Raw genomic sequence first — 26,361 nt, 5'->3', positions numbered from 1 at the left:
TTCTCTGAAGCCCCTGTGCGGTGGTGGAAGAAGCATTGCTTGGACTTCTAACAGCATTCTGCAGTCGGTGCAACGCGTGTGTGCACGAGCGGGACGCTGTTGACAGTGTGAGTGAAGAGAGGCCGCGCGAATTAACAAAATATCCTCGGATTCTAAAAATACTTCAGCTTATGGGACTCATTTGATGTGTAATGTCTCCAGACATGTGTGTGTGTGTGTGTGTGTGTGTGTGTGTGTGTGTGTGTGTGTGTGTGTGTGTGTGTGTGTGTGTGTGTGAGCGTACGCTCGTGTATGGCACTTTGCTTATTTTCTACTGTTTAAAGAGCCACATGAAAGTTTCCCTACGCTCAGTAAGATTGTCTGTTTTTTTCATCACAAACACAACCAGAAATATGTTGGCGCAGTCGCTACTATTATGGGTTTTTTTACTGATCCTGGTCCAGATTTTACATTATGTGTCCAGTGGATTTGAACTGTGGAGGTGTGTACACATTACTGCCAGCTGGCTGTAAGCTCAATGCATCAAATAGGAGTGGAAAAAGGTTTAGGATACATAAAGCACGCTTTTGTGCTGCAGCCAAACTTGTCCAAGTGAAAAGGTTCAGGACTGCAGTCTGGAAGAAGCTCAAGGAAAATAATGGTTGCTGAATGTAATGGAGTAAAGGCCATTATGTGAGGAGGAGGAGGAGAGAAGAAGAGTCAGTCTGTCCACTGGTCAAGTGGAGGTGCTTTCTCTAAAAGCACCTGCCGTTCTTTGTTGCACTAAATCAAGCAGGGTTGCCTCCCTGAAGACCTCCAGATGATGATACTACCACCTGGAGCTCTAGGCGTCTCCCTGCTCCACCTTTCCACTGTAGGTAACTTCAACATGCAACGCAAACAGCGAGCGACTTCCAAACAGCCCCATCTGCGCTCATTACTCGCTCTTTCTCACTGTTTAAGAATTCCCATGCGGTTTGAAGCTTTTCTCTAATGAAGCACAATTAAAATGAAAAGAAGGTAATGAAAAATATTTACCCCCAGTCCAATGAAGTGCCTTGGGAAGTTGATGACTGCTCTTAATAAAAGCCATATGCCTGTTCTTATAAAATCCTGTTTTTGTGGCACACATTTCTTAGGCGTTGGCTGTTGTGCCAGTAAGTGAATTAACTCCTGACAGTGGGTAGGAGAGCAGTAAAAGGCAGTTTATCAGAAGCAGGAGATTCGTGCTGCAGTCGTCACCGTGCCAAATCTCCAGCAGAGATAACCAGTCGCTGGACTTTATGGAAAGGCGTTCATTGAACTGAGATGTTTATGCTGAAGCGCTTCGATAAACACGTCACATTATCTTTTTTCCTGGTCTTACGTTAGCATATAGAACAATTTGGTAAACATATCTGAGGTGGCTCTGACGGGAAATGAACAGCTGACCTTGGCAGTATTAGAGGCATGCATTATTCATCAAGCTGGAGGGAAATCTTTTTTTTTTCGTTTCAGGAAACATCCCAAAATTTCCAAAGCGGTGACTTGAAATACAAACATGCACATGAAAAGTGAGCAAAACCACAAATAAGCGACATACAGAAGGCGGGATAGAAACTACAGCCAGCCACGAGGCCGAATCTGCAAATCAGAGTTTTTCCACTGGCTTCGAGTTTACATTATAAACCTTGACCAATGTTTTAGTTCCTTAAACTATGACAACAGATCTTTTCATGTGACAACATGTTAAAATATCCATTAAAAATCCAATCTGGGTTGAAAGTTGATACTCTTTTCCCAGTACCAGGACCAGCTTGCAGCTGTTATTCAAGCACAACCTCCTGCCACTTTTCAGAAGCGTCCTTGCAGTGCAGTGGATACAGCATTGCTGTGCTCTGTTTATTGTTCCATGTGTATTAGAGGTGACAGCTTTTAGAACAGCCCAGTAACCATATTTATCTGGTCATTGTTTCACAGCTGTCATTTATTCTCTAAATTAAAGTTTTGATTAAGTTGAAGTTTTAAAAAAAACGTAGTTTTTAATACGTCACTGTGGTCATGTTGTTGTTTTATCTTAACACTCTCCTAAGTGTCTTTGATCCTTCTGAGCCCACAGCTGTCTGTTCTGGCCTTGAAGTTGTTAAGGTGTGATTGTGGTTGTTGTATATTGTGTACAGTTATGTTAAGGTAGTGTCGTAGCTTTAACAGTTTATAGTCACCAGTCCAGTGCACGAGTACGTTTTATTGAGCTTGTTGTAAAACTTTGGATTTCTTTTAGCTGAAAGAACTGGTTGATCTCTACTTGCCTTTAAATGAGGACTCAGTGCAGGAGCACAGAGAAGCCTAAACCACAGAGAGATGCTGCAGCAGGTGTTAAAGGTGATGGTGCTGTGAAAACTTAGGGGTAAAAATAGGCCCACAGCCCCTTTTTTTGTCATTTTTTATTCTTATGCCAGCACTGAAGGGGTGATATTTTCAGAGTGAGTCCAATGTGCCGAAACGAGCAACAATAAATGGTTACGTTGCTGTGACGCACTTCATGTGACAGCTCTTCAGAACAAATTTTGATGTGACATAATGTTCCTAAAATTCTGGATGGGAATTCACGATTCCCATAGGAAAAATGACTTGATTAGTGGATGTGTACTCTGCCGAAGTCACTGGTGGTCATGCTACAGCTATTCACCAAGTTCAGCTTCTTGTCATGAAACTTTAAACAAACATGCACGACTCCCTCAGGATTTCAAAGGGTTTTGCAGACTATATACAACTCCTGAGAGTGATAGCAAGAACAGTGTGAGCAATCCAGAACAGGACTGAGGATGTGGAAAACATACTGCAACATGCATGAAAAGGAACGTCACGCTCTGTGCTTGCTGTGTGGACCGCCTCCAAGTTCTCAGGTTTAAGGTTGCAGAGAGGCCTGAGTGGATTATGAAATTTACATGTATGGATACAGCCGTGTTCTTGGAGAACATGGATTCACTTTCACAGCTTTAGTGACTTTAAGTGAGGTCTAATCACAAACAACAATGAAGAGATTTTGTCCACTAAGAATCTTAAGAAAGAAACTTCTTTCCACTCGTCAGAAATCTGAAATGTTTCCACATGAGCTGCTTGACTGAAAATACTCTCAGTCTGGGGTTGAAGTGTCACCGTCTCAACATATCAGAGAGCTCTCAACGGTAACATGCAGCTGATATGAGAAGCTGTGACCAAAATTCTGTCAGAGGGGAATTGTTGAGAAAACAGTGAGGACTGGACCGATGGCAACATAATGTCCTTGTTTCGTTATATTCCCACGATGCTTTCACCAGAAGGCTCACACAACCAGCCTTCTGAACTTGTGTTCAGGATATTTTTAGGGGGAAATCATCTTCCTTCGGCTCCTTGAGAGCCTGACAGGGTCGCCCGAGCCGAGGCGTGCTCTCTCGGGCTGATCTCTGATCGGATCCAGATGCTGCTGGAGTGTGGAAGGGGACAGCACAGGAGCGTGGAGGCTTCACGGCAGCACTGATTGATAGGGGTCAGGATCAAGTTAGGAGTCACATTTCCTGACTGTGATCCCTCTTTCTGTCTCATTTTCTTTCCTCCTAATGCTCTAACCATACCCAGCCATCGCGTCTGCTGTCACGGTGTCTCCCGACGCCTGTGTTTTATGCTCTCGGCTGAGACGGCACAGAGCTCAGCGGGCAGCGTTACGCTCAAGTCTGGCACTTTGCCTCACCTCTGCTGAGCTTTAATGAAGTCTTTTACTTTCATTTAACTAGAATTTGTGGGTGCCCCAAACCAGTCTTTCAATGAATCTTTCCATCCTCCAAACTGTGAAGTGTTAATAATAGCAAAGCAAAAACAAAACAACGAGTGTAAAACTCCAGCTGTAGAATATTTTCCACAGTGTGATTGAACAGAAGAGGTTTAAAGCTCAGATTTGTCACTGTTGCTTGTTCCATCAGCCAGTCACATATGTAACATATGTCCACTGTAAGTCTCTGCTTCTCCTTCCCTTCAGGACCATGCCGACCCTGCAGAGCTCTGCCGTCCTGCTGCTTTTTAGCATCCTGATTGGACTGAGCTGCTCTCTGGACCCAAGAGACCCCAATGTGTGCAGCACGTGGGAGAGGTGAGGCCTGCTTAAACACACAAACAAACAACTGTCACTGCTATGATACAATGTAATCATCATACATTGCATATATGAAAAAATGCAATTTACTAAATTTAAAAGTTAAAGTGGTCAGACGAGACATTAGGACACAAAAACAGCCAAATAAAAAGAACATTGGTGTTATTTATGGTACCTCCTCTGTGGAGGCTCAGAGTCAACTTTCTAATTAAATTTCAGCATCACTTTTATTGCTTTAGTCATTTGTGTTTAGGATAAAACTATTTGGGTGACTAACAGACCAATCAAATGCAAGAAAACAGAGTTCAGTCAGACAATTTACTGTAAAACAGATACATGACATGTCTTTACTAAACTGAGGCCACAGTATGGCAGACATTTACAATGGCATCGAGTGTTGTTGATGTCATCTACACCCAGGGTGTGTGCTTCAATTCTGTCAATTCCATCTTTCTCACAGACTCTGTGGAAAAGTGCATCTAATAGCTATTTAGATAATTCAGACAGGACTGATGATGATGACGAACAGCACTGCCACTCATAAAAAATCTCCTGTGAGTGGGTGTAGTATTTACACTGTTTCTGCTGTTCTGCCTTACAGCTTCACCACCTCAGTAAAGGAGTCCTACTTGCATCCTTATGACCAAGTGGGAGAGGAGCCCTGCTCGGATCCACGGACTTCCTACAAATGCATGCGCCACAGGTAGCTGAAGCAGAATGACTCATTTCCTTCCTGACTTCCTCTTCCTGCCAGGGGATAGTCAAAACATAATGTGCGCCCTATGTTATTCTTTCAGGATCACCTACAAAACAGCCTACAGGCAGGCGGTGAAGACTGATTACCGCAAGAGATACCAGTGCTGTCCAGGCTACTACGAGAGTCGAGGCAAATGTGTCCGTAAGTAGCTGTGGAAACCTTTGCACTCTTTGCTCTTACTCGTGCATCAGTGTCATGTTACTAAGACAGAAAGGTGAGACAAATCGGTCTGGAGAACTTTTAACAGAGACCAAAACCGACATTAAAGTTCTCGCTACAAGAATGAAACAAGATAGATGTGAGTAATGATTACACTGTTACATTTTTCCTTATACTAAAGATGTACAGCCACAGCGATGCTACTCACTGGTTTCACTTAACAAGGCAGCAAAGTTTAAAGTTATTAGCTAAGTGGAGCAAGTTACATACAAGTGGAGCAGGTGCGATGCACGGACACAGTTATCTTCTAATTGGTGTCTCACAACAGGCTGATAAAAATACAAGGCTGTGTCATAGACAGACATTTATTAGATAATTCTATTTAAGTGTATTTTGTTGCACTTCTATTTAAAAACAGGAATACAGCGAACACTGTGCAGAGAACCTCACCAGACAGCTCTCAGGAAAACTGCAGTTCCTCTTGTGGCCACTTGTGACTGGTTTGAAAAACAGCCCAATCCCCTTTGACTTAAAAGGGGATTCCCTTAAAAGGGAAAAACTTAAAAGCATTAGAAATCATGTGAACAGCTGGTGTTAAAAACAGCATCCCCCCCCTCCCAACCCCCACCATAATAACAACCGTATTATTGGTTGTATAACTCGAGCTTTAGCCGGCACCCTGCAAGGCCTCATCTTCAAATTCAAGTCACTGAATCTATCGAGGATGAGAGATTAACAGAATTATCTGAAGGCACACAGCTTATTGTGCAGCTTATTGTGAGGCACAGCCTATCCAGCAGGTTTCTCAGGGACAAGATAAGTGTCTGTGCATCTGTACAGGTTGTGGCTGCTGCTTTGCTCTGCCCTGTCATCCAAATATGTCACCTTTTGTCTTTAAAAAAAAGATGACGTGGAAGCAGCCAAAATACTAATGTTAAGGCACTGAAACGAAGAGTACAAAAGGAAAAGCATTCTGACACTGGCTTATAGACAAAAACAACATCAACCAAGTCAGTCAGTACCAACACACTGATTAGTTTGCAAGCAATACTGTGCTACATTTGTGCACGCAGTAACTCATTCACATTACTCGAAGAAAGTGTTTTATTTCCTCTTTTTCCATGCAGTGTGCATCGTCAGTATGAGCAGCACGTGGCACACAAATAACCAAAATTGTAGGTTCACTACCCACTGGAGTTTCTCATCCTGCTGGCAGTAATTGCTGGAATTTTTCAGAAAAATATATTTGATGTGTTTTCATTCCAAGATTTCACATCATTTTAGGAACTTTTGTTACAATAGTTAAGCTTCTGTTGAGTTCAGACGTGCGGCACTGCTGCCTCTGCAGCTCAAAGCAAAGAATGCTCCATATCAGTGTCATCATTTGTATGAATTCAGCATTTGATCAGCTTGTTTTCATGTATCATGATGCAAAAATAAAGTATGTAAGCTCATTTTTTAAATAAGTAAGTATTCTATATCCTATATATTCATTTTTTCTACTCTAGTGATGGTGGCCTTAAAGTAAGAGGAGCTAAAGCAGCTTGTTGGTAGCGGATGAACTGACGGGCTGCACCGAGACCCATTAAAACCTGAATCATACAAAGATTCTTCAGTAAAGTCAGAGAGTAAAAATATGACGCTGGAAATGAGTATAATAAATTCATAAAAAAAATTACATTATAGAGTAGTGAAGCAATTTTACCAATCCATTTTTACAGCTTCATTTTAATTAAAGTTAAAACTTTCATCCACATTGATTTGATTTGTGCCTCAGGTATTGTATAATCATGTTGTCTTATAATTGCTGTACATCTAAATGACCCCAACTTAAATATACGTGGAAGTATTTGGTGCTCTTTTAAATGCCATCACAATTTGAACTGCAAAAACAAAACAACTTAACAGGTAAACTCATAATCTCATCATTATCTAATGTTCTGCTGAAAAACATGGTTCTTCTTGCTCATGAAGATGTTACTCAAGGTGTATGTACACCTAAACAGTGTGACACGCTCATCACCCACAGCAGCCTCTCCCACCAGGACAGTTTGCCCAACAATGTAATGTAAATTGCTCAGAACCAGCTTGAGGAACATGACAAAGATCCCAATATGCCAAATCTGCCTCCAACCTCTCAAGATCCCCGTCTGACTGAGCATCCAAGGAATAAACTGGTACAAACCCAATTTTCTGTGGCTTCACATTGCAAGCCACACGACTCAGAAATCCACCATCCATGCCCTGAAGGGGCAGAGTGGGTTTGTTGGTACAAGGGAGACACAATATTAACCCCACTTGTAGAAATAAGACTCTGTAGGTGGAAGTTTGAAGTTATCGGCTTTTTCACACAAAGGTGGGGCGCCTGAGTTTGTCAGTTTATATTAAAAAAGTATTTTTAATAATATAAAAGTTGTTCATGATACACTCAAAACAATAATTCTTTGCCCTCATGGACACAAAGCAATAAATGTGAGTGAAATAAAACTGAAATATATTAAATCAAGTAATTAATCATTAAGGAAAATATGATTTGAATGTATACAAATCAAGTCAATTTAATTTGACCAGATATCATTAAATGTAACATTTTCCATTGTACTTATGTAACAAAATGAAAAGTTAGTTAAAGTCAGCATTCTGGGTTAAAATATTTGTTTGAGTGTATTACCACCGATGAAGAGACCCAACTGTCATCATACAAGGACATGTTTCTATTGGTCCAGACTCAGTATGTCAGCTCTCTGGACATACTGATATAATGGAATTCAGGCACGAAACACATTGAATTTAAGACATGAGTAAATATTACATAAGGTTATAGTACTTCTTTATTAAGAAGTATTCTAATGCAAAGGGCTAAAATTTGCAAGAAAGCAGTAAATACGTGCACATTTAAACCCTGATCTGCAAAGCAATTCACCCATTGTGCATCACTTTGTAGCTGATGGTTAGTTAGTAACCAACTGATGTTGCAAAGGTGACGCTGTGTAGTGTATTTACCACAGTCAACAGTTTTTTCAGACCCGTTGGCATTTGCTTCAATCACTTGCCTGAAACATGACGCAGGTTTAATCGGGAGCTTTGTGTCTCTCTCCACATGGCTGCTACTCTCTTCTTGGCTGGTTTAAACAATGTGACTGATCAGTGTCGTCGCATAGGTTGAAACTGTTGCAGCTGTCAGCAGCGCACTGACACTCTCTTATTGCTTACAAACAGCAGCGACAGATATAAATAACACGAAACCACTCGTGAGGCTGCATGGTTTGAGGAAATTCTACAGTAGCTTCACAGACCTTCCCATTCATCGCTGGATGATCTTAGGAGTAAAGTATGATAATAAGAAGGCTTGCGTGCTTTGTGCTTGAAAAACTGACATTTTGTAGACGGATGCTTGTCGCCCAGCAGAGATAATATGTGTTTACGGTTGCCTATTGTGTGCCACCTTTAGCCCAACCTCTGATTTTCATGACTGACACGAGAAAGGCCAGAACGGAACCAGATGAGCGTGTTTTGAGCTTTGTAATTGAAATATCCTCCATCGACGTGTCATCTATAGCTCTGAACCCAGTTTCTGTACAATGTAGTGTTTTTTTTTCTAAATATATATAATTACCTATAATTATGTTTACCTTGTTCGTTTGATGACATGTTAGATCCCCAAGTTTCCCTCCCCCAGTATCCGCACGCCTTCAATTAAAGGGGAAAAAGTAATCAGTAAAATTACTGTTTATTGAGTTTGAATTGAAAGAAAAACATGTGCATTCGCAGCACGTTGCTGTCAGCAGAGAAAACGCTTTTGTAACAAAAAAATTAAAGAGATTTGTAGTCTCCAGTCATAAATGCATGTTTGAATTCACTTAATTAACAGCAGAGCCGTTTATGATGTTGGCTTGCGCACAGCTGAGAGACTCTTTTTACAAGGAAGCTCCTTGACAGTCTGAATGGCATCTTAACGCTGGAGCTTTCAATTGCATGGTTGAGCCCAGCTGTCGAGCTGGCAGCTCGTGCGCCGCTTACGATGGGTGGAATACATTTACAGGGAAATAATACAGTTGAATAGATTTTGATTGTATAAACAACTCGGATTTGTTGCTTTGAAATCTATTTCATGGTGTTTAATGATTAAAAGAACAAAATCATGCCGACATGAAGCATAATTAGTAACTCTGGAATCTTACAAAAAATGGAAATGGAAAAAGCTTAGCTGCAAGGATTAATCAATCAATGAACCAAGCAGTAGAAAATCAATTTGTCATTTTTGTGATGATTTGTTGCACTTCTGTTTTGCATCATTGCAAACTGAATATCTTTGGAGCTGCACAGAAGACCTCTGAAGATGTCGTCCCAGCTTCTGGAAAGTCATCTGTTATTTTTTATTTGTTTTACTTTAAAGAGATTTTGCAGACTTTTACACAATGATTCCACAAAATAATCTGCAGTTTAATTGTTTTCTTTTCTTCAGCTTGTTTCTTGCAGTCTTCAGTGGCAGACAGTGACTCTGACTCAAACTTGATTTGAGTGAAAGTGAGTTTGTTCTTTCAAAGCCAGGAAAAAGCTTTTTGCTGCCATTGATTACGACAACGTCTTATTCACATATCACTGCAATGTCTCTGTAAACCGGACTCATCACAGCGCATCAAGTCTAACTTTTAAACCAATAACTCATCGCCGTGTCCTGTAGTCTGCTGTTGGCCGGCCATCTCGCTCTTGAGTCATGGGTATGTTTTTATTTACGAGGCCATGCTGGACAAACTACCCTCATATCTTCGGAGTGATTTCATGGAGCTCATCGTCCAATCATAATCTCCCAAGACACATCTCCCGCTGCCTGTTCCAGCGTATGAAGAGAAAACAGTATGTTTGCTACTGCAGCCAGTATGAGTTTGCAGAAACAAATTGAGTTAAATATGTGGTATCCTTTAGGTAAAAGGCTTAACTAACCTAGCAGTAAATTGTTCTTTTAGTCTGGACTGTATATAAAAGACGGACATAGGTAATGCAACATCACCAACTGGTTAATGGACTCTGGTTTTAAAGCCTTGAGTTGGTCATTTTGATCATCACCACCTCGGTTTATTGAAACCAAGCATGATAACAAGGGATACTTCTTTTTTTTTTTTTTTTTTTTTTGCCTGTCCCGTTTGGCTCTTTTGCCATCAGAATTGTTGTCTAAAGGCAAAGAAAGATGCCCAACGGATTTACTTTACCAAATTGACCATCCCAGCCTTGCCATAATGGTCCATTTGATTCACCTTTTATTGTTTATTTTATTTTCACTTACTGAATATGGGACAGACTTGACTGGGGGAAAGAAGGGCAGAAAGAAAGAGGGAAAGAGAAACAGCTGAGAAGAGGGACGGGGGAGAAGGGCAAAAGACAAAAACCAACAGAACGGGCAGAGAAAAAAAAATGCATATATCGATCACCTGGATCACCTGCTGAGAAAGAAAAAAGAAAGTAAGCAGAAGAGAACAAGAGTAATAGAATAAACAACATCACAATGATATATGGGAATATGACAGTAAATACTAAATATTAAACATTATTGTGCAGCACATAAGATCAACAGAACACAGTGTGCTTTGAGGTAGGAGCCAAAAAGGGTGTAGTTTGTGGGTGTGATCACCCGTGTGTACACCTGTGAGCATGGACGCGCTTGTTTTTTGTTTTTTAAAAGGTTCCTTCATGTAATAATCTGCTAGAGGGTGTGGGGGGGCCACAGCCCCGTCCTCCAGGGCATGAAGCAGGTATGGAGGAGATCAAAACTCCAGACATCCAGAGGCGCCCAGAACACAAGAGACCAAGGAAGACCAACAGAGGGGCAGCTGCGCCACTGTCCCAGAAAGAGCTGAGGAGAGTCCCAGATGAGGGCTCACTCAGCAGCCGCGGAGCAGAAGCCAGGGGGAGTTGCAGTGACGCGCCCGTGAGCTCCGCCGGCAGCCAGCCGTGCCTGAGTGACCGAGCCCCAGGCCCCGAGGCCGGGGGCACCCCACCTCCGAAGTGGCCCGAGCAAGCCCCAGGCTCCAGGCCCCGATAAGCGGCCGCCAAGGAGTGAGCCGGTGTGTACCTGGACGCCCATCCCCGGATACAAAGAACCACCAACGCACCGATGTCTGAGGGGGTCCGCCACTGGCAGGGGAAGTGGTGGTAGGGGGAGATAGGCCTCCAAACCTTGGAGGGCCTAAGATGTCCCCAGAGAGGTGGCGCCTGACACCCAACCTGACATATAGACACAGACATACAGGCACACACAGATACAAACATCCATTCCCACCCTCATGCTCTCATATGCACTTACTCCACACTCAACCAACGTGGAGACAGACATAAAGAGACGCTGTACACACGATCACACTCCCCAAGCATACTCTAAGCCCCGGGTCTAGGTACCCTTGCCCCTGGAGGGGGGGAACTGCACCCAGACCCAGGTGGTGTTACCCTTTTCCCTGCGGTGGGGGGAGGCAGACCGCCCCGACTCCGCAGCAGCAGGAAGGCCCCACACTCCAGACCGCAGTCGGACGGCCAACTCCTCCTCCTAGCCCCCCCGCTCCAGCAGGTCGCAGAGAATGGGGGTGAGAGAAGACTCCAAACCTCCCTCCACCCGCTCATTGTAGTGTTGATGCATGTGTGTTCTAAGGTGCATTTAAAACCCAGGAGGGCATGGAGCTACCTGCCAGAGAGCAGCAGGTAAGCGCATGGGGATACTTCTACCAAGGATACCTTGGCTGAGCTATGATGTGAAGGGATTTTGCAGTGATACCAGACTGACTGAAAAAAGCAACATATCAGACTATTAATTAAATAAATGGTTGTTTGCATGTGAATGGCTTCAGTCTGTACCATAAAGAAAGATATGTTTTTAGTTTTTTTTAGGATCAGTTGTTTTGCAGTGATTTGAAAGGTCAAGTTGGAAGGTAACTTATAGGTCTATAATTTTTAAAATAAACCCCAAACCTTCAGTTTAGTTCAGTTTTATTTATATAAAGCCAGTTCACAACAATGGTCACCTTAAGGTGCTGTATATTGTCGGTAAAGCTCCTACAGAATTAGAAAGAAAACCTCAACAATCAGACAGTTTCATAGTGCAACACTTGGCCACTGTGGGAAAGAAGAACTCCCTCTCCACAGGAAGAGGCTTCCAGCAGAACCATGCTCAGGGAGGGGCAGCCATCTGCCACCACTGGTTGACATAAAGAGACAGGAAAGAACACACACGGTTGTCAGAAGATAAAATCTGATGATATCCAGTAGTAATATAAACACATGGAGAATGAAATAGGTGTGGAGAAGAAAAACCTAGTGCGTCATGGGAAGTCACTGGGCATGGCTGAATGGATGGCAGCATAACTACGGGATGGTCTAGGGTCATTATATCCAACCCTAACTATATGCTTTATCAAACATGGAAAGTTTGAAGGCTATTCTTTAGAAGGCAGACTCTCAGAGAGGGCGTTTGTCTCCTGAAACCAAACCCGGAGCTGATAGCTGAGCGCTCTGCCTCCCATTCCACTTTTAGAAATTCTTGGAAACACAAGCAGTCTGAGAGTGAAGTGTTGGGCTGATACATGGGTCTTTAAGATACGATGGGGCCTATTGTATGTGACGAGATGGATTTGAAATTTACAATAAAATTCAGAAGTCAAACCTGCCGCTGAGACCATAATCTGGTGTTTAGTGAGCGTCATTTTCTCTCATTTATAAACGGACTACTTCCTGCACCAGACTGATCACCCCTTGCTTGCAGATAGAAAGAATGCAGGTTTATGCATTGCTTTTTAAAAACTGCGCATGTCAATTTTTCATACACACACCTGTCTTTTAGTAAGTCTTCATTTTCTTTGTGCCCTCATACTTTGTAACCTGGTTTTTACAACAGTTTTATTTGCGTGCCTGATGTTGGATCGTCCTGATTGAAAGCACTTGGCGGGTCTCTCTGGAAAAAGAGGTCACCAGCCTCAGTGGAACCTGGTTAAATAAAAAACTACTGTGCTTTTGTGACATTATCCAATTTTCTGGCCAAAAGCTTGAGATAACGTAAACATTAAAGCTTCTTTAAAACCCTGACCCTTCTCCACAAATCTGTTTCTAATTCTGTTCCTTCTCACCAACAGCTCGCTGCACTAAGGAGTGCGTCCACGGCCGGTGTGTCGCTCCAGATCGCTGCCAGTGCGAGGGAGGCTGGCGAGGAGATGACTGCTCCAGCGGTATGAATCAGCCTTCCTCTCGCTTACAGACATTTCCTCACTCTCGTCTCTTCTCTCATTTGCTGTTTCTCCTGTTGCTTTCGTCTCTTTCCCTTTCCCTTCAGCTCCACAGAAAAAAATACACTTCACATTCACAACAGGAAATGAGCAATGGCCATTAGTCAAGTGGCTGATCTTCACATACACCTCTCCATCACACACTGAAGCCTCTCCAATGGAAACAGCAAGGGAGCATTACCGCATGCACAGCAGTGACTCATTTATATCAGACTCAGTCCAGAAACCAGTTTACTAGTCCACAAGGAGGCTGAGCTGAACCTCCAACGTTCGTTCACGGTTACTGACAAAAAAAGAAGAAGCAATGTCAAGTCAGCTTTTCTTAAAAAAGCAGACATGTGCTGTCAAAATAAAAGGAATAAAACAATCACTACCTACAAACACAAGCAGTGAAGAGGTGGTAAGATAAGTCCTGTTTCATGCACAGAAAGGAGTCCATAAAGAAGAGTTAAGGCTGATCCTGCTGCACTTTTTGGCTCCTGTTACAGAACTGAAGTCAGCAGAAATGGTTATATAACCACTGAGAGTCGTGAATCTAACCCTGTTTGCCTTTTTTGAAATCTTTTTAAATTTGATCATCCAAACAGTGGAGTGTGAACTCAGAGCTGCATTTTTAAGGGGCTCCTGTTTCCCCCGTTTTCCACTATATTCAGGCCCATTTCATCGCACTCAGCTGGGTCAACAGTACACAGCCCCCCCTCTTCTGTTTTCCCCCATTCGTTTGCAGAGAGCAGGAATTAGCTTTAGCGGGTAGCGGTTGATGCCTTGACAGTGGGATGATGGGAAGAGGAAATGGAAAATGTTACCCCACTCTCCTTCTTTTGCATGGCTCACTTCTCTCTGTCTCTTCTTACACCTCCCTGCTACCCTAACCCACACTTTAAGTTTCTTCTTTTCTTTTCTCCTCTTCCACTCCTTTTTCTTCTTGGCTCCTGTAATGGAGTCTTTCTTGGCAAAATATGACCCCACACTTCCTGGATGCCTGTGTGTTGAGCTAGTTAGCTGTGGGAAAGAGGAGAGGGGCCTAATGTTTTCATACTGAAAACATTCTGAATATAGAGACTAGATTTAGAAGGGGACATGGCTCAGCGTGACAAAAAAATAGAGGAGGGGGTTGGGATGAAATGGACAAACAGGCAATGAAGCCTCTGGTATTCCTCACGGATAGATTTTCTAGCTCCCAGCAGGTTTTTCAGGGACCCTGAAGGGTGAATTCCAAAAATCACCAGTGAGTGCTGCTTGTTAGGTGATCAGGAGATTATGTGGACTTTGGATGCAAGCAAAACCCAAGGCGCTGCTTGGACAATACACACGGGAAAAGGAAGAATGTTCCCATCGTGTCTGTCTGCATTCTTCATAAAGGACACTGAACACATGCCAGCTCTGAAGCGTGCAGCAGTTAGTGGCTTTACTTACATGCAGTAATGCAGATTCCAGTTTGAATCACAGTAGTGGTCAAATTAATGACTCGTCCTGTGGCTAAATAGTCATATCTTCAACTCAGAAGGGAGGAGGATTTTCTGTTTAACTTTATTTAGAAATTCTTTTTTACAAGATTAACTATTTTTAATGCTGTACATACGCAGGGACAGAACGCCAATGCCACTGAAATATCAATAAGAACTCAAATTAATTTATAATTTAAGCTTGTTTTGTAGTTTTACTGCCACAAGTTGAGTAGCAAGGTTTGTTTTATAGGATCATTCATGTGTATGTATGCAAGTGTGAGGTGCATAAGAGCCGTGTGATCCCGTGAAAATCCATATTTAAGGTTTGCAATTTAGGATAATGTCACTTTGATTAAAAAAAACTGTATATATATATATATGGCTGCTTCCTTTTATTGGTCACCACAGGGGCTCATCTGCTTCCATCTCACCCTATTATTAACATCCTCTTATGTAACACCAAGTCTCTCCATGTCCTCCTTCACTACATCCATGACTCTGTGGTCTTCCTTTTTTCCTCCTGCCTGGAAGCTCTGTCTTTATTATGCTTTGTCCAGTATATCCACTCTCTCCTCTGCACTTGTTCAAACTGTCTGTCTAACACCAGTCTTTTCTAATCTTGTCCATCCTGGTCACTCACCTCCAGCTCGGCCTCCTGTTTTTCTGTCAGCGCCACCATCCCCAAACCAAACATCACAGCAGGTCTCACTGCCATCTTGGAAACCTTCTCTTTCACTCTTGCAGCTGTCCTTCTGTCACACATCTCCCCTGACACTCAGCTCCATCCTGCCTACACTGTCTTCTTCATTTTTCTTGTGGACTGTCTGTTTTTTGGGTGGTTGATCCTAGATTTTTAAACTCAACCACCTTTACCAGCTCTCCTCCGTACCAACTTCATCCCAGCCTCCCCCGCCACACTTTTATTCTGTAGGATAAATTTCTCTAATCAAAGTTGAGAAAATGTGTTTCTCAGATATTTCATAGTTCAAAATTGAAGGCCATCATTTCTGCATGTGTTACTGTGATAACCTATCAGGCACAGGGCAGGTTCACAGATGCAAACAATTAGAAAGGAAAATGGGCCTTCAATGCTCCCTTGACATCAACGTTTGGGCAATTTTGACTCTATTATAATGATTAAATCAGTGCTGGACATAGGTTGGCTAAAGTACGTGAAACAAACAGATGTGAATAATTAACTGATGAAGGACTCAGCCAGCTGGGAGCTCAGAAATCACATCTCCAATGAGGGAGTGATGATAAGATTTGTTTGATAGCATTTGATTCTTGTTATGTGTCATATTATGAACCGATTCATTATCATATTTGTGTGGAGAAGAGCCTGCTAACTCTCAAACTCGTAACACTGAGTAGAAACGGAATAAAAATGCTTCCATGTGAATCAGGTAAGCAGAGGCTCTACTGCCTACTACTAATGGCTCAGTTTGAAGTCATTGTTTTGCAATGTGCAGCTGTTGGAAAACTATGCCAGCTCTGATAAACGGAGGTGATAGTCTTGGAGTCATGTAATTCTCATGGAAATCGAGAGCTGGTTCCCAACTGGAAGCAGTACTTGATTCTAATCCATTGTTGTACTGCAAACTGTTGTCAGCAAATATCCAGTTGTGGACATCTACAGTTGCAAAATTACTAGACATAAATCTAAAGCATCCGTATCCAAACATAGTTTTTTAGATGTGTTTAAGGACATACAGAATCATGTTTTGGATAATTCTATTGGCCGCTGCAGGTTTGGCAGAGACTTGGTGGTGCGAACATTTAGAGTAACGGAGCCCTGTTTGGGCCTTTTGGCTGTTCTGTTTCCACTGAAACCATGTGTCTCATGATGTGATGCAGCAATACTGCAACAGCTTGACTGTTCAGTTCAGTTTAAAAAAAAGTGAGACAATTTAATAAGTTGTATTGTCGGTTATAACATCCAACTACTGTATTTGGCAAATGTTAGTGTTTGATATTACAGCAGCCTGCACTCACTGTTCTTTCACACCAAAGCAAAGAAACATTTTCACATGCTATGATTACATGGAAGCTGGGGAAATCCATATTTGTGCAAATTAAGACATGTCAACATGAGCAAAACATTTGCTGCATGTATGTCCTGAAAACCCTTACGCTAGGAGGGCAGTAAAGAGAGAGCAGAAAAAGAGAGGGTTCGGAGACAAGTGAGCAAAGTCATAGCAACTAATGTTAACATGTGAAAATATGTTTCCATAACTTGATTTAAGCTGTACTGGGTTCCCAATGCGACTGCATTCATGTGGAGGAGGATGTGATTACATGAAAGAAAGCTTTTTCTGAGTTTTCATAATCAGCGTTGAGCAAGACTCAGCAGTTTTGGGGGAAGCTCAGACATGCCTTAAATGGTGACTGCGCTTGTTTTCTCTCATGGCAAGAACTCAGAAAGAGGTCCTACAGGCTGGTTTCTGCAGTAAGAGCATGCACAAACATGCAACAGATGAAACAGTTTCCTGCAACAGAAACAAGGCCAATGTCTCCACTGAAGACATTTTTCTTTTTCTTTGAGCGAATGCAGCTGATACAGTATCAGCACTATCAGACCACTGCATGTTTGATACCTCTTATACAGCTATATCAAGAATAAATTGTCCATATCCGATATTGAAAGCCCAAGTAACAAGCATGGCAAAAGGGATTTATAATCATTGTATCGAAAGTTTAAATTCACATATATCCAGATTACTTATCCTCTTGAAAATCAATTTCCACAGTAAGACTAATAAAAATGGGATTATAGCTTCCTGTTCACGTCCACTCTGGTAAATTTCATCCACTCACTCAAACAACTGCTGGTTGTATCAGCAGTCAGCTCTCAGAGCCCTTCAGTAAATCTGCCCTGGTGCCCTGGAGAATGTCTGTGTAAACATAATCGCTGCTCCAGCTGAGTTTCTCGTTACTCAACGTGACATACTGCCTTCTCCAATGCCCACACAGAGAACAAGTGAAGTTCTTTTAAACAAAAGAGGCTTCGAGTAAGTGCAATAAACTCTACAGTCTGTGGCAGCGCGATTTGCTCCACGACAAATTTGGCTGTACATGCTGAGAGTAACAGTCAATGCAGTTCCTTGTATTTTTCTAAGCCGTGCTCGGGCGTATGTTCAACACCGGCAAAGGTGGGAGTGAGACACGTACACGCATGGAGTGTAGCTCACAGAGCAGAGGATGATTCACTGCAGGTCAGCGTGAAATTGTTGGAAACACTTTTAGCTCTGGAGAAGATAACCGACTCCCATCCATCAGTTACGTCAGTGTTATTGGATATCACGTTTTCTCCGATGTCCAAGATAGTCGAGGTAATTGATGAGAAATTTTAAGAATGCACCCATGACCAATCTGGGTTCTCTCCATGGACTAAGATCTCTTCATCATGAACTGAAATCCAAACCTTGTGTGAATTTCCTCTGCGTACAAGCCTCGAGAGCCAATCACCAGGCTCCTGCATTATTTTCCATTAAAATCCTCTCCATGCAGATCTCCCTGCCAATTCCAAATTATCTGCCAGTAACGTAACATTTGCGAGCTAAAGGGATAGATTTGGTTGAGGAAGAATGGCATCAGACACTCCCTCTCTTGTTGTTGTTGAACAGGGCACAGAATCTAATCACATTTGTTTCTGTTTGTTTCCCATGACATCATATATTTGAGCGTACATAACAGTGTGTGGGGAGGAAAATCAATTAGGAGCAACAGAACGGACACAAAATCATCATACTTGCACCGTATGCAAGTTTCAATAATCATGTGTAATTTTATTTTGACTCGGTGTTTTTATTTCATTTCCAGCATCGCAGAGTAGCTTTGACTCACTGTTTAGAGAAGCAGGAGGTTTTACTGGAAAACGACTGGTTTAAATCACTGGAAAATGTGGGCAATGAAAGTGAGAAGCTCCGTCGTGTGAGTGTGTGCAGTCGTGTGACTGCACGAGCTGTGGGGGTTGTGGAAAAAAACAAAACAAAAGGACAACTTTTCTTCAGAATAAATACAGTAATGTGATGTCCTGTATAAACACATGCTCAGTCTGATTTTTGGAAAGACGTGTTTGAAAGCTGAGCTGAATCCTTTTTTAGCTGAGATCAATCAGGACCACTTCAGCAGAAAGAAGATCATCGTTTCCATCTGCTGTAATCGGGCCGCGTGGCTCTGCTCTGCATCCTGCCAGTTCTTCCTAAAGTCTCATCCACATATGAAGTGATTGCTTGTTTCACTTAGACTTTAGAACATCATTATGTATGTTGTACTTGTATTTCTCACCTCATCACATGCCAGTCAGTGGTATCAATTTCTCCTGTTGGCAGTTGCTTCAGTTGCTTCCCTCAAAGTTGAGAAGAACATATCTCAGGGTGTGCTCTCTTCTCATTGGTCAGTGTTACTCTGACTCATCTCTGCAAATTGGTGAATTTCAATGACATTCCAGGGTCTGTGGTCATTGAACAGTTGCTAGTCTTCTTCTTTCTGAACACCCCTCAATGCGCCATTTACGGTCCTGCGTCAGTTTGTCTTTGTCTACACAAAGGGATTGTGGGACATCAGCCCATGCAGAGACGAGCTTGTGGAAGTCCTAAAAAAGCCAGCGATTCATCCCCTTATGGTGAGAGAGTTATGTGTGGGTCAAATGCTCATGGCTGGAAAAGTTGGCTTGAAAAGGGGAACAAAGATGAAGCATCAAGGATCAAAAAAGTTTTTAACACTTGGCCTCACTCCACTCCAGATGAGATCTTTTTATATTCCCCAGAGCTAAACACCAACAACGGCACAAACACAAAGAAGAGGAGCCCATGTTGCAGGTTCCTGTATTTATTTCGTTACTACCCCCCTGGCTGCAGTTAAGAGCTATAGAAAAGCTATGGTCATACGTGGAGAGCTGCAACAAGAGCCCCAGTAGATGACAGAGCATGCATGGCAGCAGACGTGACATTAAGTCAGACAATTACAAGGAGAAGCTGTGCAGCAGGCTGAAACAGGTTACATGTGCCCCATATGAGATCTGAAGGTATGATCTGAGCAAGCCAATACCATGATTGCGGTATAGATCTATATAGGAACTAACTCTTTCAGTTTGAAACAAAATCAAAAGATATTTAAAAATGTTGGAAAAGGCTAATGTTTTACATGATTCAGTATACTGAGTTTGCCCTTTGACCTTTCAGACTGTGACGATAAACACTGGGGAGCGAACTGCAAGCAGCAGTGCAAGTGTGAGAACGGAGCTCTCTGCGACCCTGTGAAGGGATCATGTCGCTGTCCTCCAGGGTTCAATGGACGCTACTGTGAAGAGTCGTGTCCAGCAGGCACATTTGGGAAGCGCTGTCTGCAGAGGTGCAAGTGTGCAACCGGAGGATCCTGCGATAAAGCAACAGGAGAGTGCATTTGTCGGGATGGATTCACAGGGACTTAGTAAGTCCAAACAAACAAAACAGCTTAGCAAATTTCTAAAATCCAACACTGACTTTGTAAAAAGTGATAAAAATTTACAGACATTGGCAATGTTTCTCTATGAAGAACTTACTTTTCAGTTTCATTCAAAATCTGACTCTTGGGTGAGATTTGCATGAGGCCACCTCACAGACACCACAGCTGTGCAAGCACGATGATGACAAAATGACAAATCCAAAGTGCCGACATTAACCATATTCACCAGCTTTCCTTCATCTGTTAATGCTAACATTTTCTTAGCAGCCGAGTCTGTACTTTGTATATGTATATATTGCATACTTTGACAATTATCTCACAAATTCTGGCCCCATGATGGTGCTGGATTAAAACTCAAAGGGTAGACAGTTATTTCACATTTCTGCTTGGGGAATAAATATTGAAAGCACATCTAAAGTCTGTGAGTAACCTTGTGGTGACACTAGAAGAAATGTTAGTAGATGATTATTGGGAATGTAAGGTACAAAAATCGACTTTCAGCTCCAGGCTATGGAAGAAATTCTGATGGAGAAATATGGTCAGATTCTTGATTAATCCTAAGAGTCGAAGCAGATATTCATCCTAATGTGCTGAAAGCGTCTGGTGAGCAAAAGTAAGATCACACTAGACATTTGTGGGACTATATTTAGGTTATCGGATGCAAGAAAATATACAGCTTGAAGATTGATACCTTGTTAGCAGTTGTGTTAGCGGTAACCAAGAAGTTAATCAAATCAGAATGATGCCTGACACACTAATTAGAAATGCTGAAGAGATGCACACCAAAATAGCTCCGACCCCTCGGGGCCTGGACCTCTGTGAGACGTTGGCAGCAGATTTTTTGGGTCCCGTTTATTATGGAGGTGCGGTGGGATGAATTTAGGATTGGGAAGCCATGAGTGCCTGTATAAAATTAGATTGCAATCCATTTAACAGTTCGGATATTTTAGCAGCCTTCTGCGAGTCGCTCTTGCTAAAAGTTAACAGTGTATTTTCCTTTTCATTAGGAGCCATTTTTAGAATATTGCACTTTGTTAGTTATTTCTTTTGGGAGACATTTATTACAGCACTTGATTAGACCCTACTTAATTACCCGAATGTTCTCCAGAGGTATGTTAGACCCTCATCTTCCTCTTTGCTGATCCATCTTTTTATTTGTTTCCGTGAGTTAATTCGAAGATTGAAAAGAGACCCCGATGGTCTACTCTGTACTCCATGAGTCATCTGTTACGCCCTGTTTTTTAGATGCCCCTGAGGATGAGTAAGCAGTAAAAACATTTCCCCACTACACATTAGTGGAAACTCTCATTCTGCCAATGTGAAAGCACAAGACTCCACTTTGAGCTAAATAAAAAAGGCGGCTTGGCAACAGAGATTAGGGGATAAATCTGGGTCAATAATTGTGTGTATTTGTAGCGTTTTCATATCATCCGTTTTAGAAAATGTAATATCCTTGCGATGGTTGTAATCTCTAATGTGATTGGTTAAAGACACATTCCGCATTACCGGAAGAGGAATTGATGGATCATCTTGATTCTTTTTACATATTCAGCTACTTTTAGACATAAAAACTGCAGGAAAAATTCTAAAATTGAGTCCAGAAGTTGATCTATTATGTTTTTCTGTATTTTCACAACTTGTTACAACAAAAGTACGCAGACCAACATTTCACAATGCACAACACACATGGGCTACAGCAGCAGAAGACCACACTGGATGCCGCTCCTGTCAGCTAAAAACAGGAAACTGACCCAACAAAATCAGATGACAACAGTTTGGGAAATATTACCTGATCTAATTAGTCTCAGTTTCTGTTGTGACATTTGGATGGCAGGGTCACAGTTTGGTGTAAACAACATGAAAGCATGGATCCATCTTGCTTTGGATCAAAGCTTCAGCTTGTTGTTGATTTTGTAATGATGTGTTGGATATTTTTCTTGACGCACTTTGAGGCCCTTAGCATCAAGTAAACATCAAGTATTTATGAGCACAGTGCAACCTTCTTTTGACGACTGCTTCCGGCAGGATAATGCACCATGTAACAAAGCTCAGGTTATACTGAGCAGCTTTTATTTAGCATAACAACGTTTAAATGATCCCAAGATCTGAGTCTAATAGAGCATCTTTGGGATGCAGAGAAACGGGAGATTTAAATCATGGATGTGCAGCTGACAAAACCACAATATAAAGAACATGCCTGCAAAGTGTTTCTTTTCTTTAAGTTGAAAAGAAACTTAAAGAAAAGAAAAAAATATTCGCCAAGATTAAAGAAAAAAAAAGCTGGAACCATAAGTCCAAGTGAAAGACGCCCTTTAACCCATTTCCGGTGAAATTTGCCAGACGGCAGAAGGTCCTATAGCTTGTGAAATATATGTTTCTTCTTTATTGAGCATCAATCAGTTTTCAAAAGGATGAATAAACTAGCTGCCTTTTTCATCTCAGTTCTTCCACATTCATGGAGTCTGCAAGTCCACCCTGGAAAGTTTAAAGATTGATAAGGTTTATTTTGAACTGCGTAATATTCAACACCGCTCTACAATTTTTTTTTAATGGAGCTGAAAATGAGTACTGCAGGTTTCTGAGTAATGTACCAACACAAATGCAGTCTTTTGTCGCTAAAAGCAGTTAATTGCAGTCAGGAGACATTAAGCCATCTTTTTTCTCCCCCCAGCTGTGAGACCTCGTGTAGGAGGAAATGCCAGGCGCGATGCCCGTGCCAGAATGGTGGCATCTGTAAAGGCAAAGGGATCTGCGCTTGCCCACCTGGATGGACGGTATATTTTGAGGCTTTCTGTTACTCATGCAGGTTGCCAGGTTTTAAATTAGCTCGTGTTTCATGTTCCAGCTGGCTTCGAATTCTGGAAAAACAGTCACTTTTTTGTAACACTGACATTTTGAAAGGATGCACTTGCATGACTTGCACATGTTGTTCTGATTGCGAGCCCATCTGACAGCTCATTATTTTCTCAGTGAGTGCAGAAGCCGATGGCATTTTAGTTCATATTTTTGCAATAACGCATCTATATCCATTTGTCTTTTTTGTTTTTCTGTGTGCTTAATGATTTTTCCATTCTGCTGTTCAGGGTCCAGTCTGTACCGAGCGATGTCCAGAAGGAAGGTTTGGGCCAAACTGTACTGAGGAGTGTGTTTGCCACAACAACGGAAAATGTGACGCTGAAACTGGACAGTGTCAGTGTGCTAAAGGTTTCACTGGTCACAGGTAAGCAAGTGAAAGTGGATCTTTGGACAGCATGTGGTTGTTTCCGCCTTTTCTTGCTTTTCCTGTGCAGGTGCCTCTCCAGTATGCTTACCGGTGCCACGTCTAATGTTTGGATTAGTCACCGACAGAGAAAAGTTGTCTTCTCGACATTACAATTGAAACCTTTGACTGGAGAAAGCATTTTAAATTGTTTTGACACTGTCATCCATTTTTTTCGTCTTCAAATTAAAAGGCAGCCTGGTTATGATTTCTTGTAAGTGAACAGGAGTAATTTGAGCATGTTTTTCTCCAAAATTCAGGCAAAACCAAACAGCAGAGGCACAGGAATGCAGAACGTTTAGATTTGGTTTGTGCATACTGTGCTCAAACACACATTTGTATATTTTATCCCATTGCCCCAGCTTTTTTCTGTCTGTGTGTTTTCCTGCATTAAGGTGTAAGGAGGAGTGTGCTGCAGGTAGTTACGGACAGGACTGTAAAGGCGTGTGCGACTGTGCTAACAGTGCGCGCTGCTACAACATCGATGGAGCCTGTCTGTGCGAGCCGGGCTTCAGTGGTCCGCACTGCAGGGACAGGATGTGCCCAGACGGCATATATGGCATGCACTGTGAGCGCACGTGTCTCTGTCAGGACAAACACACACTCAGGTAAGAGCAGCTCTTACATGAGTCTGGCAAAAGCTTCATTTACTGCTTTGAATAGTGATGCATGCAGTGTGAAGTGAAAAATTAAAAAAACATTCTTGTAATTTGAATTCACATATTTGACGCTACCCTTGTTCTACACTTTATGTTGCGCTGTTTAACCAAAGGGTGGTTTTTTTCTTCTTCTTTTAATAATGTTGTAGGTTTTACAGGACACACAGTTTTATTAATTATATAGTTCGTGTTCACAACACTCTCAGATATTTCTCAAAAAGATCCTGAACAATAATATTATAATAACTGGTTCATAAATATGTGTTATTTACTTTATCTGCATAGTATTGCACCATTTTAACTGAGGCTGATGGCATGTTATTTATATTATCCAACCATCCATCCATCAGTGCTTATATTAAGCCAGAAAGCCATGTTTTCCAAGTCCTTCTGAGGGATCCTTCCCAAATGAGACCAAATGAGATCTCCTATAATAATCTTGTCTATTCCAGGATCTTCATCCAGTTAGGTTTACCTGGAAATTCCCAAGTATAGGTTAAATGTTATCATATCGTATCATAATGTTGCAGCACAAAATGTAATTAAAGAGCTGCTTTAAGCAGACCACACAGCCACAGATGTTTTCATTTCTCAGGCCTTTGTGGGCATCACGGAGCCTGATTAACATCTTATGCCGCAGTGGCTCCATCAACCATAAAGTCAACCAATGAGATTATTCTCCAACTCAGAAAAATGGCAGCATCAAATATAATTTCTTTAAAGTGGTTTCATGCCCCTCTGCAGTATGAAGACAAGTACTGAAGTACATGTAGACAGGCGCTGACTGTGGGTTTTCTTTGGCATTAGGTCCTCTGTTTCTCACTGCTCCATTCATATTTATGTCTGCTTACACTCTCCAGCTGCCATCCAATGAAAGGAGAGTGCACGTGCCAACCGGGCTGGGCGGGACTATACTGCAATGAGACCTGCGCTCATGGTTTCTATGGTCATGGCTGCCTGGAGCCGTGTCTTTGTGTGAATGGAGGGGTGTGTGATGGGGCCACAGGACGATGCCATTGCGCCCCGGGCTTCACGGTCAGTGGTAGAGTAGATTAACGACTCATGACTCACTTTCTATACCTGTTGTGTCTTCATGTAAACCAAACTTTGGGGGTTACTGCAGGGGCTTCACTGTGAAAATCCCTGTAAAAGTGGCACCTATGGCAAGAACTGCTCCCTGGAGTGCTCCTGTAAAAACTATGTGGACTGCTCACCGATTGATGGAACTTGTTTCTGCAAAGAAGGTGATGAGTAAAGAAAAACAATCATGAAGGAAAACTGGCCAAAAGGAAAACAAAGACTTACAGTTGATTGTGGGTCTGCAGGCTGGCGAGGTCCGGACTGCTCCATCCCCTGCTCCGAAGGAACCTGGGGTCCAGGATGCAATGCCACGTGTCACTGTGCCAACGGAGCAAAATGCAACCCTGCAGATGGATCCTGCACCTGCACGGCTGGCTGGCAGGGGGCGCGCTGTGACCAACCGTGCCCGGTGAGTATCTGGAGATACTGGCAGGAGTTATATATAATATTTACCCTTGAAGTTGTAAAAGATGTTGGAAAACCAGGTATTAAATAGATTCATCCTTTTACAAGACAACAGGGAGCGCTGTTTTTGTGACACGTCTGTCCTATACAGCAGTGTCTTTAGTCTCAGACAGTTTTCTCTGTAGGGCGACAATAAAACAGCCTTGAACCTTGAATACGGATGTTGTCAGACACCATACCTGCACACAAGTGCACAGAGTAACAGCAATAATGCTTTTATGACTCAGCTCGATGGGGAAACTGGAATGTAAACAAATATATAACATATATTGTTATTGTGTATTTAATAAAAATAACCTGTCACAACAAATCAGCAGATAAAGGTAAATGGAGATCTTAATTAATAAGTGTGCAATAACACACTGAATGCATATAAAATATAAACAAAATAAAAGCAGTGGTTGTCACTTTGTCACAGATGTCACTTTGTCACTGTGTAACATAAATGCTCTCCAAGATAAGAAAAGTCTGGTCTGTGTTTAGTCCATGTCACACTGATGAGACGAATGGCGTCTTTGATAAGACTGACACTCAAATCATACGGCTGATAATTCTACGGGTTGTCTGTTTTCTGATTAAGCAGCCCGTAGAAGTGTCCAGCTTTGAATCCCTTACCTCGCCCTCTGTATGCTTCAATCTGCATTTTGGAAAAGTACCCCTCTTGTCTTTGCGATGCCAGCCCACCAGGCTGTCTACACAACATCACATTGCCAGTGTAGTATTTTGTCTCACTCT

General features: G+C 42.2%; 1 protein-coding gene across 1 annotated transcript in view; it reads left to right on the top strand.

Annotated features, from left to right (window-relative positions):
* Positions 1–26,361, top strand: part of pear1 (platelet endothelial aggregation receptor 1) — a 60,174-nt gene that overhangs the window by 20,427 nt on the left and 13,386 nt on the right. The window contains exons 2-12 of the mRNA XM_026185550.1: positions 3,974–4,084; positions 4,689–4,790; positions 4,885–4,985; positions 13,118–13,210; positions 19,902–20,148; positions 22,835–22,937; positions 23,247–23,383; positions 23,818–24,030; positions 24,942–25,116; positions 25,205–25,325; positions 25,407–25,570. Of these exons, the coding sequence (XP_026041335.1) occupies positions 3,974–4,084; positions 4,689–4,790; positions 4,885–4,985; positions 13,118–13,210; positions 19,902–20,148; positions 22,835–22,937; positions 23,247–23,383; positions 23,818–24,030; positions 24,942–25,116; positions 25,205–25,325; positions 25,407–25,570 (1,567 nt within the window). The remainder of the gene's footprint in view (positions 1–3,973; positions 4,085–4,688; positions 4,791–4,884; positions 4,986–13,117; positions 13,211–19,901; positions 20,149–22,834; positions 22,938–23,246; positions 23,384–23,817; positions 24,031–24,941; positions 25,117–25,204; positions 25,326–25,406; positions 25,571–26,361) is intronic.

This window comes from Astatotilapia calliptera, chromosome 11 (genome assembly GCF_900246225.1).
Source record: "Astatotilapia calliptera chromosome 11, fAstCal1.2, whole genome shotgun sequence".
Taxonomy (NCBI): domain Eukaryota; kingdom Metazoa; phylum Chordata; class Actinopteri; order Cichliformes; family Cichlidae; genus Astatotilapia; species Astatotilapia calliptera.
This window is presented reverse-complemented; position numbering and strand designations above follow the sequence as displayed.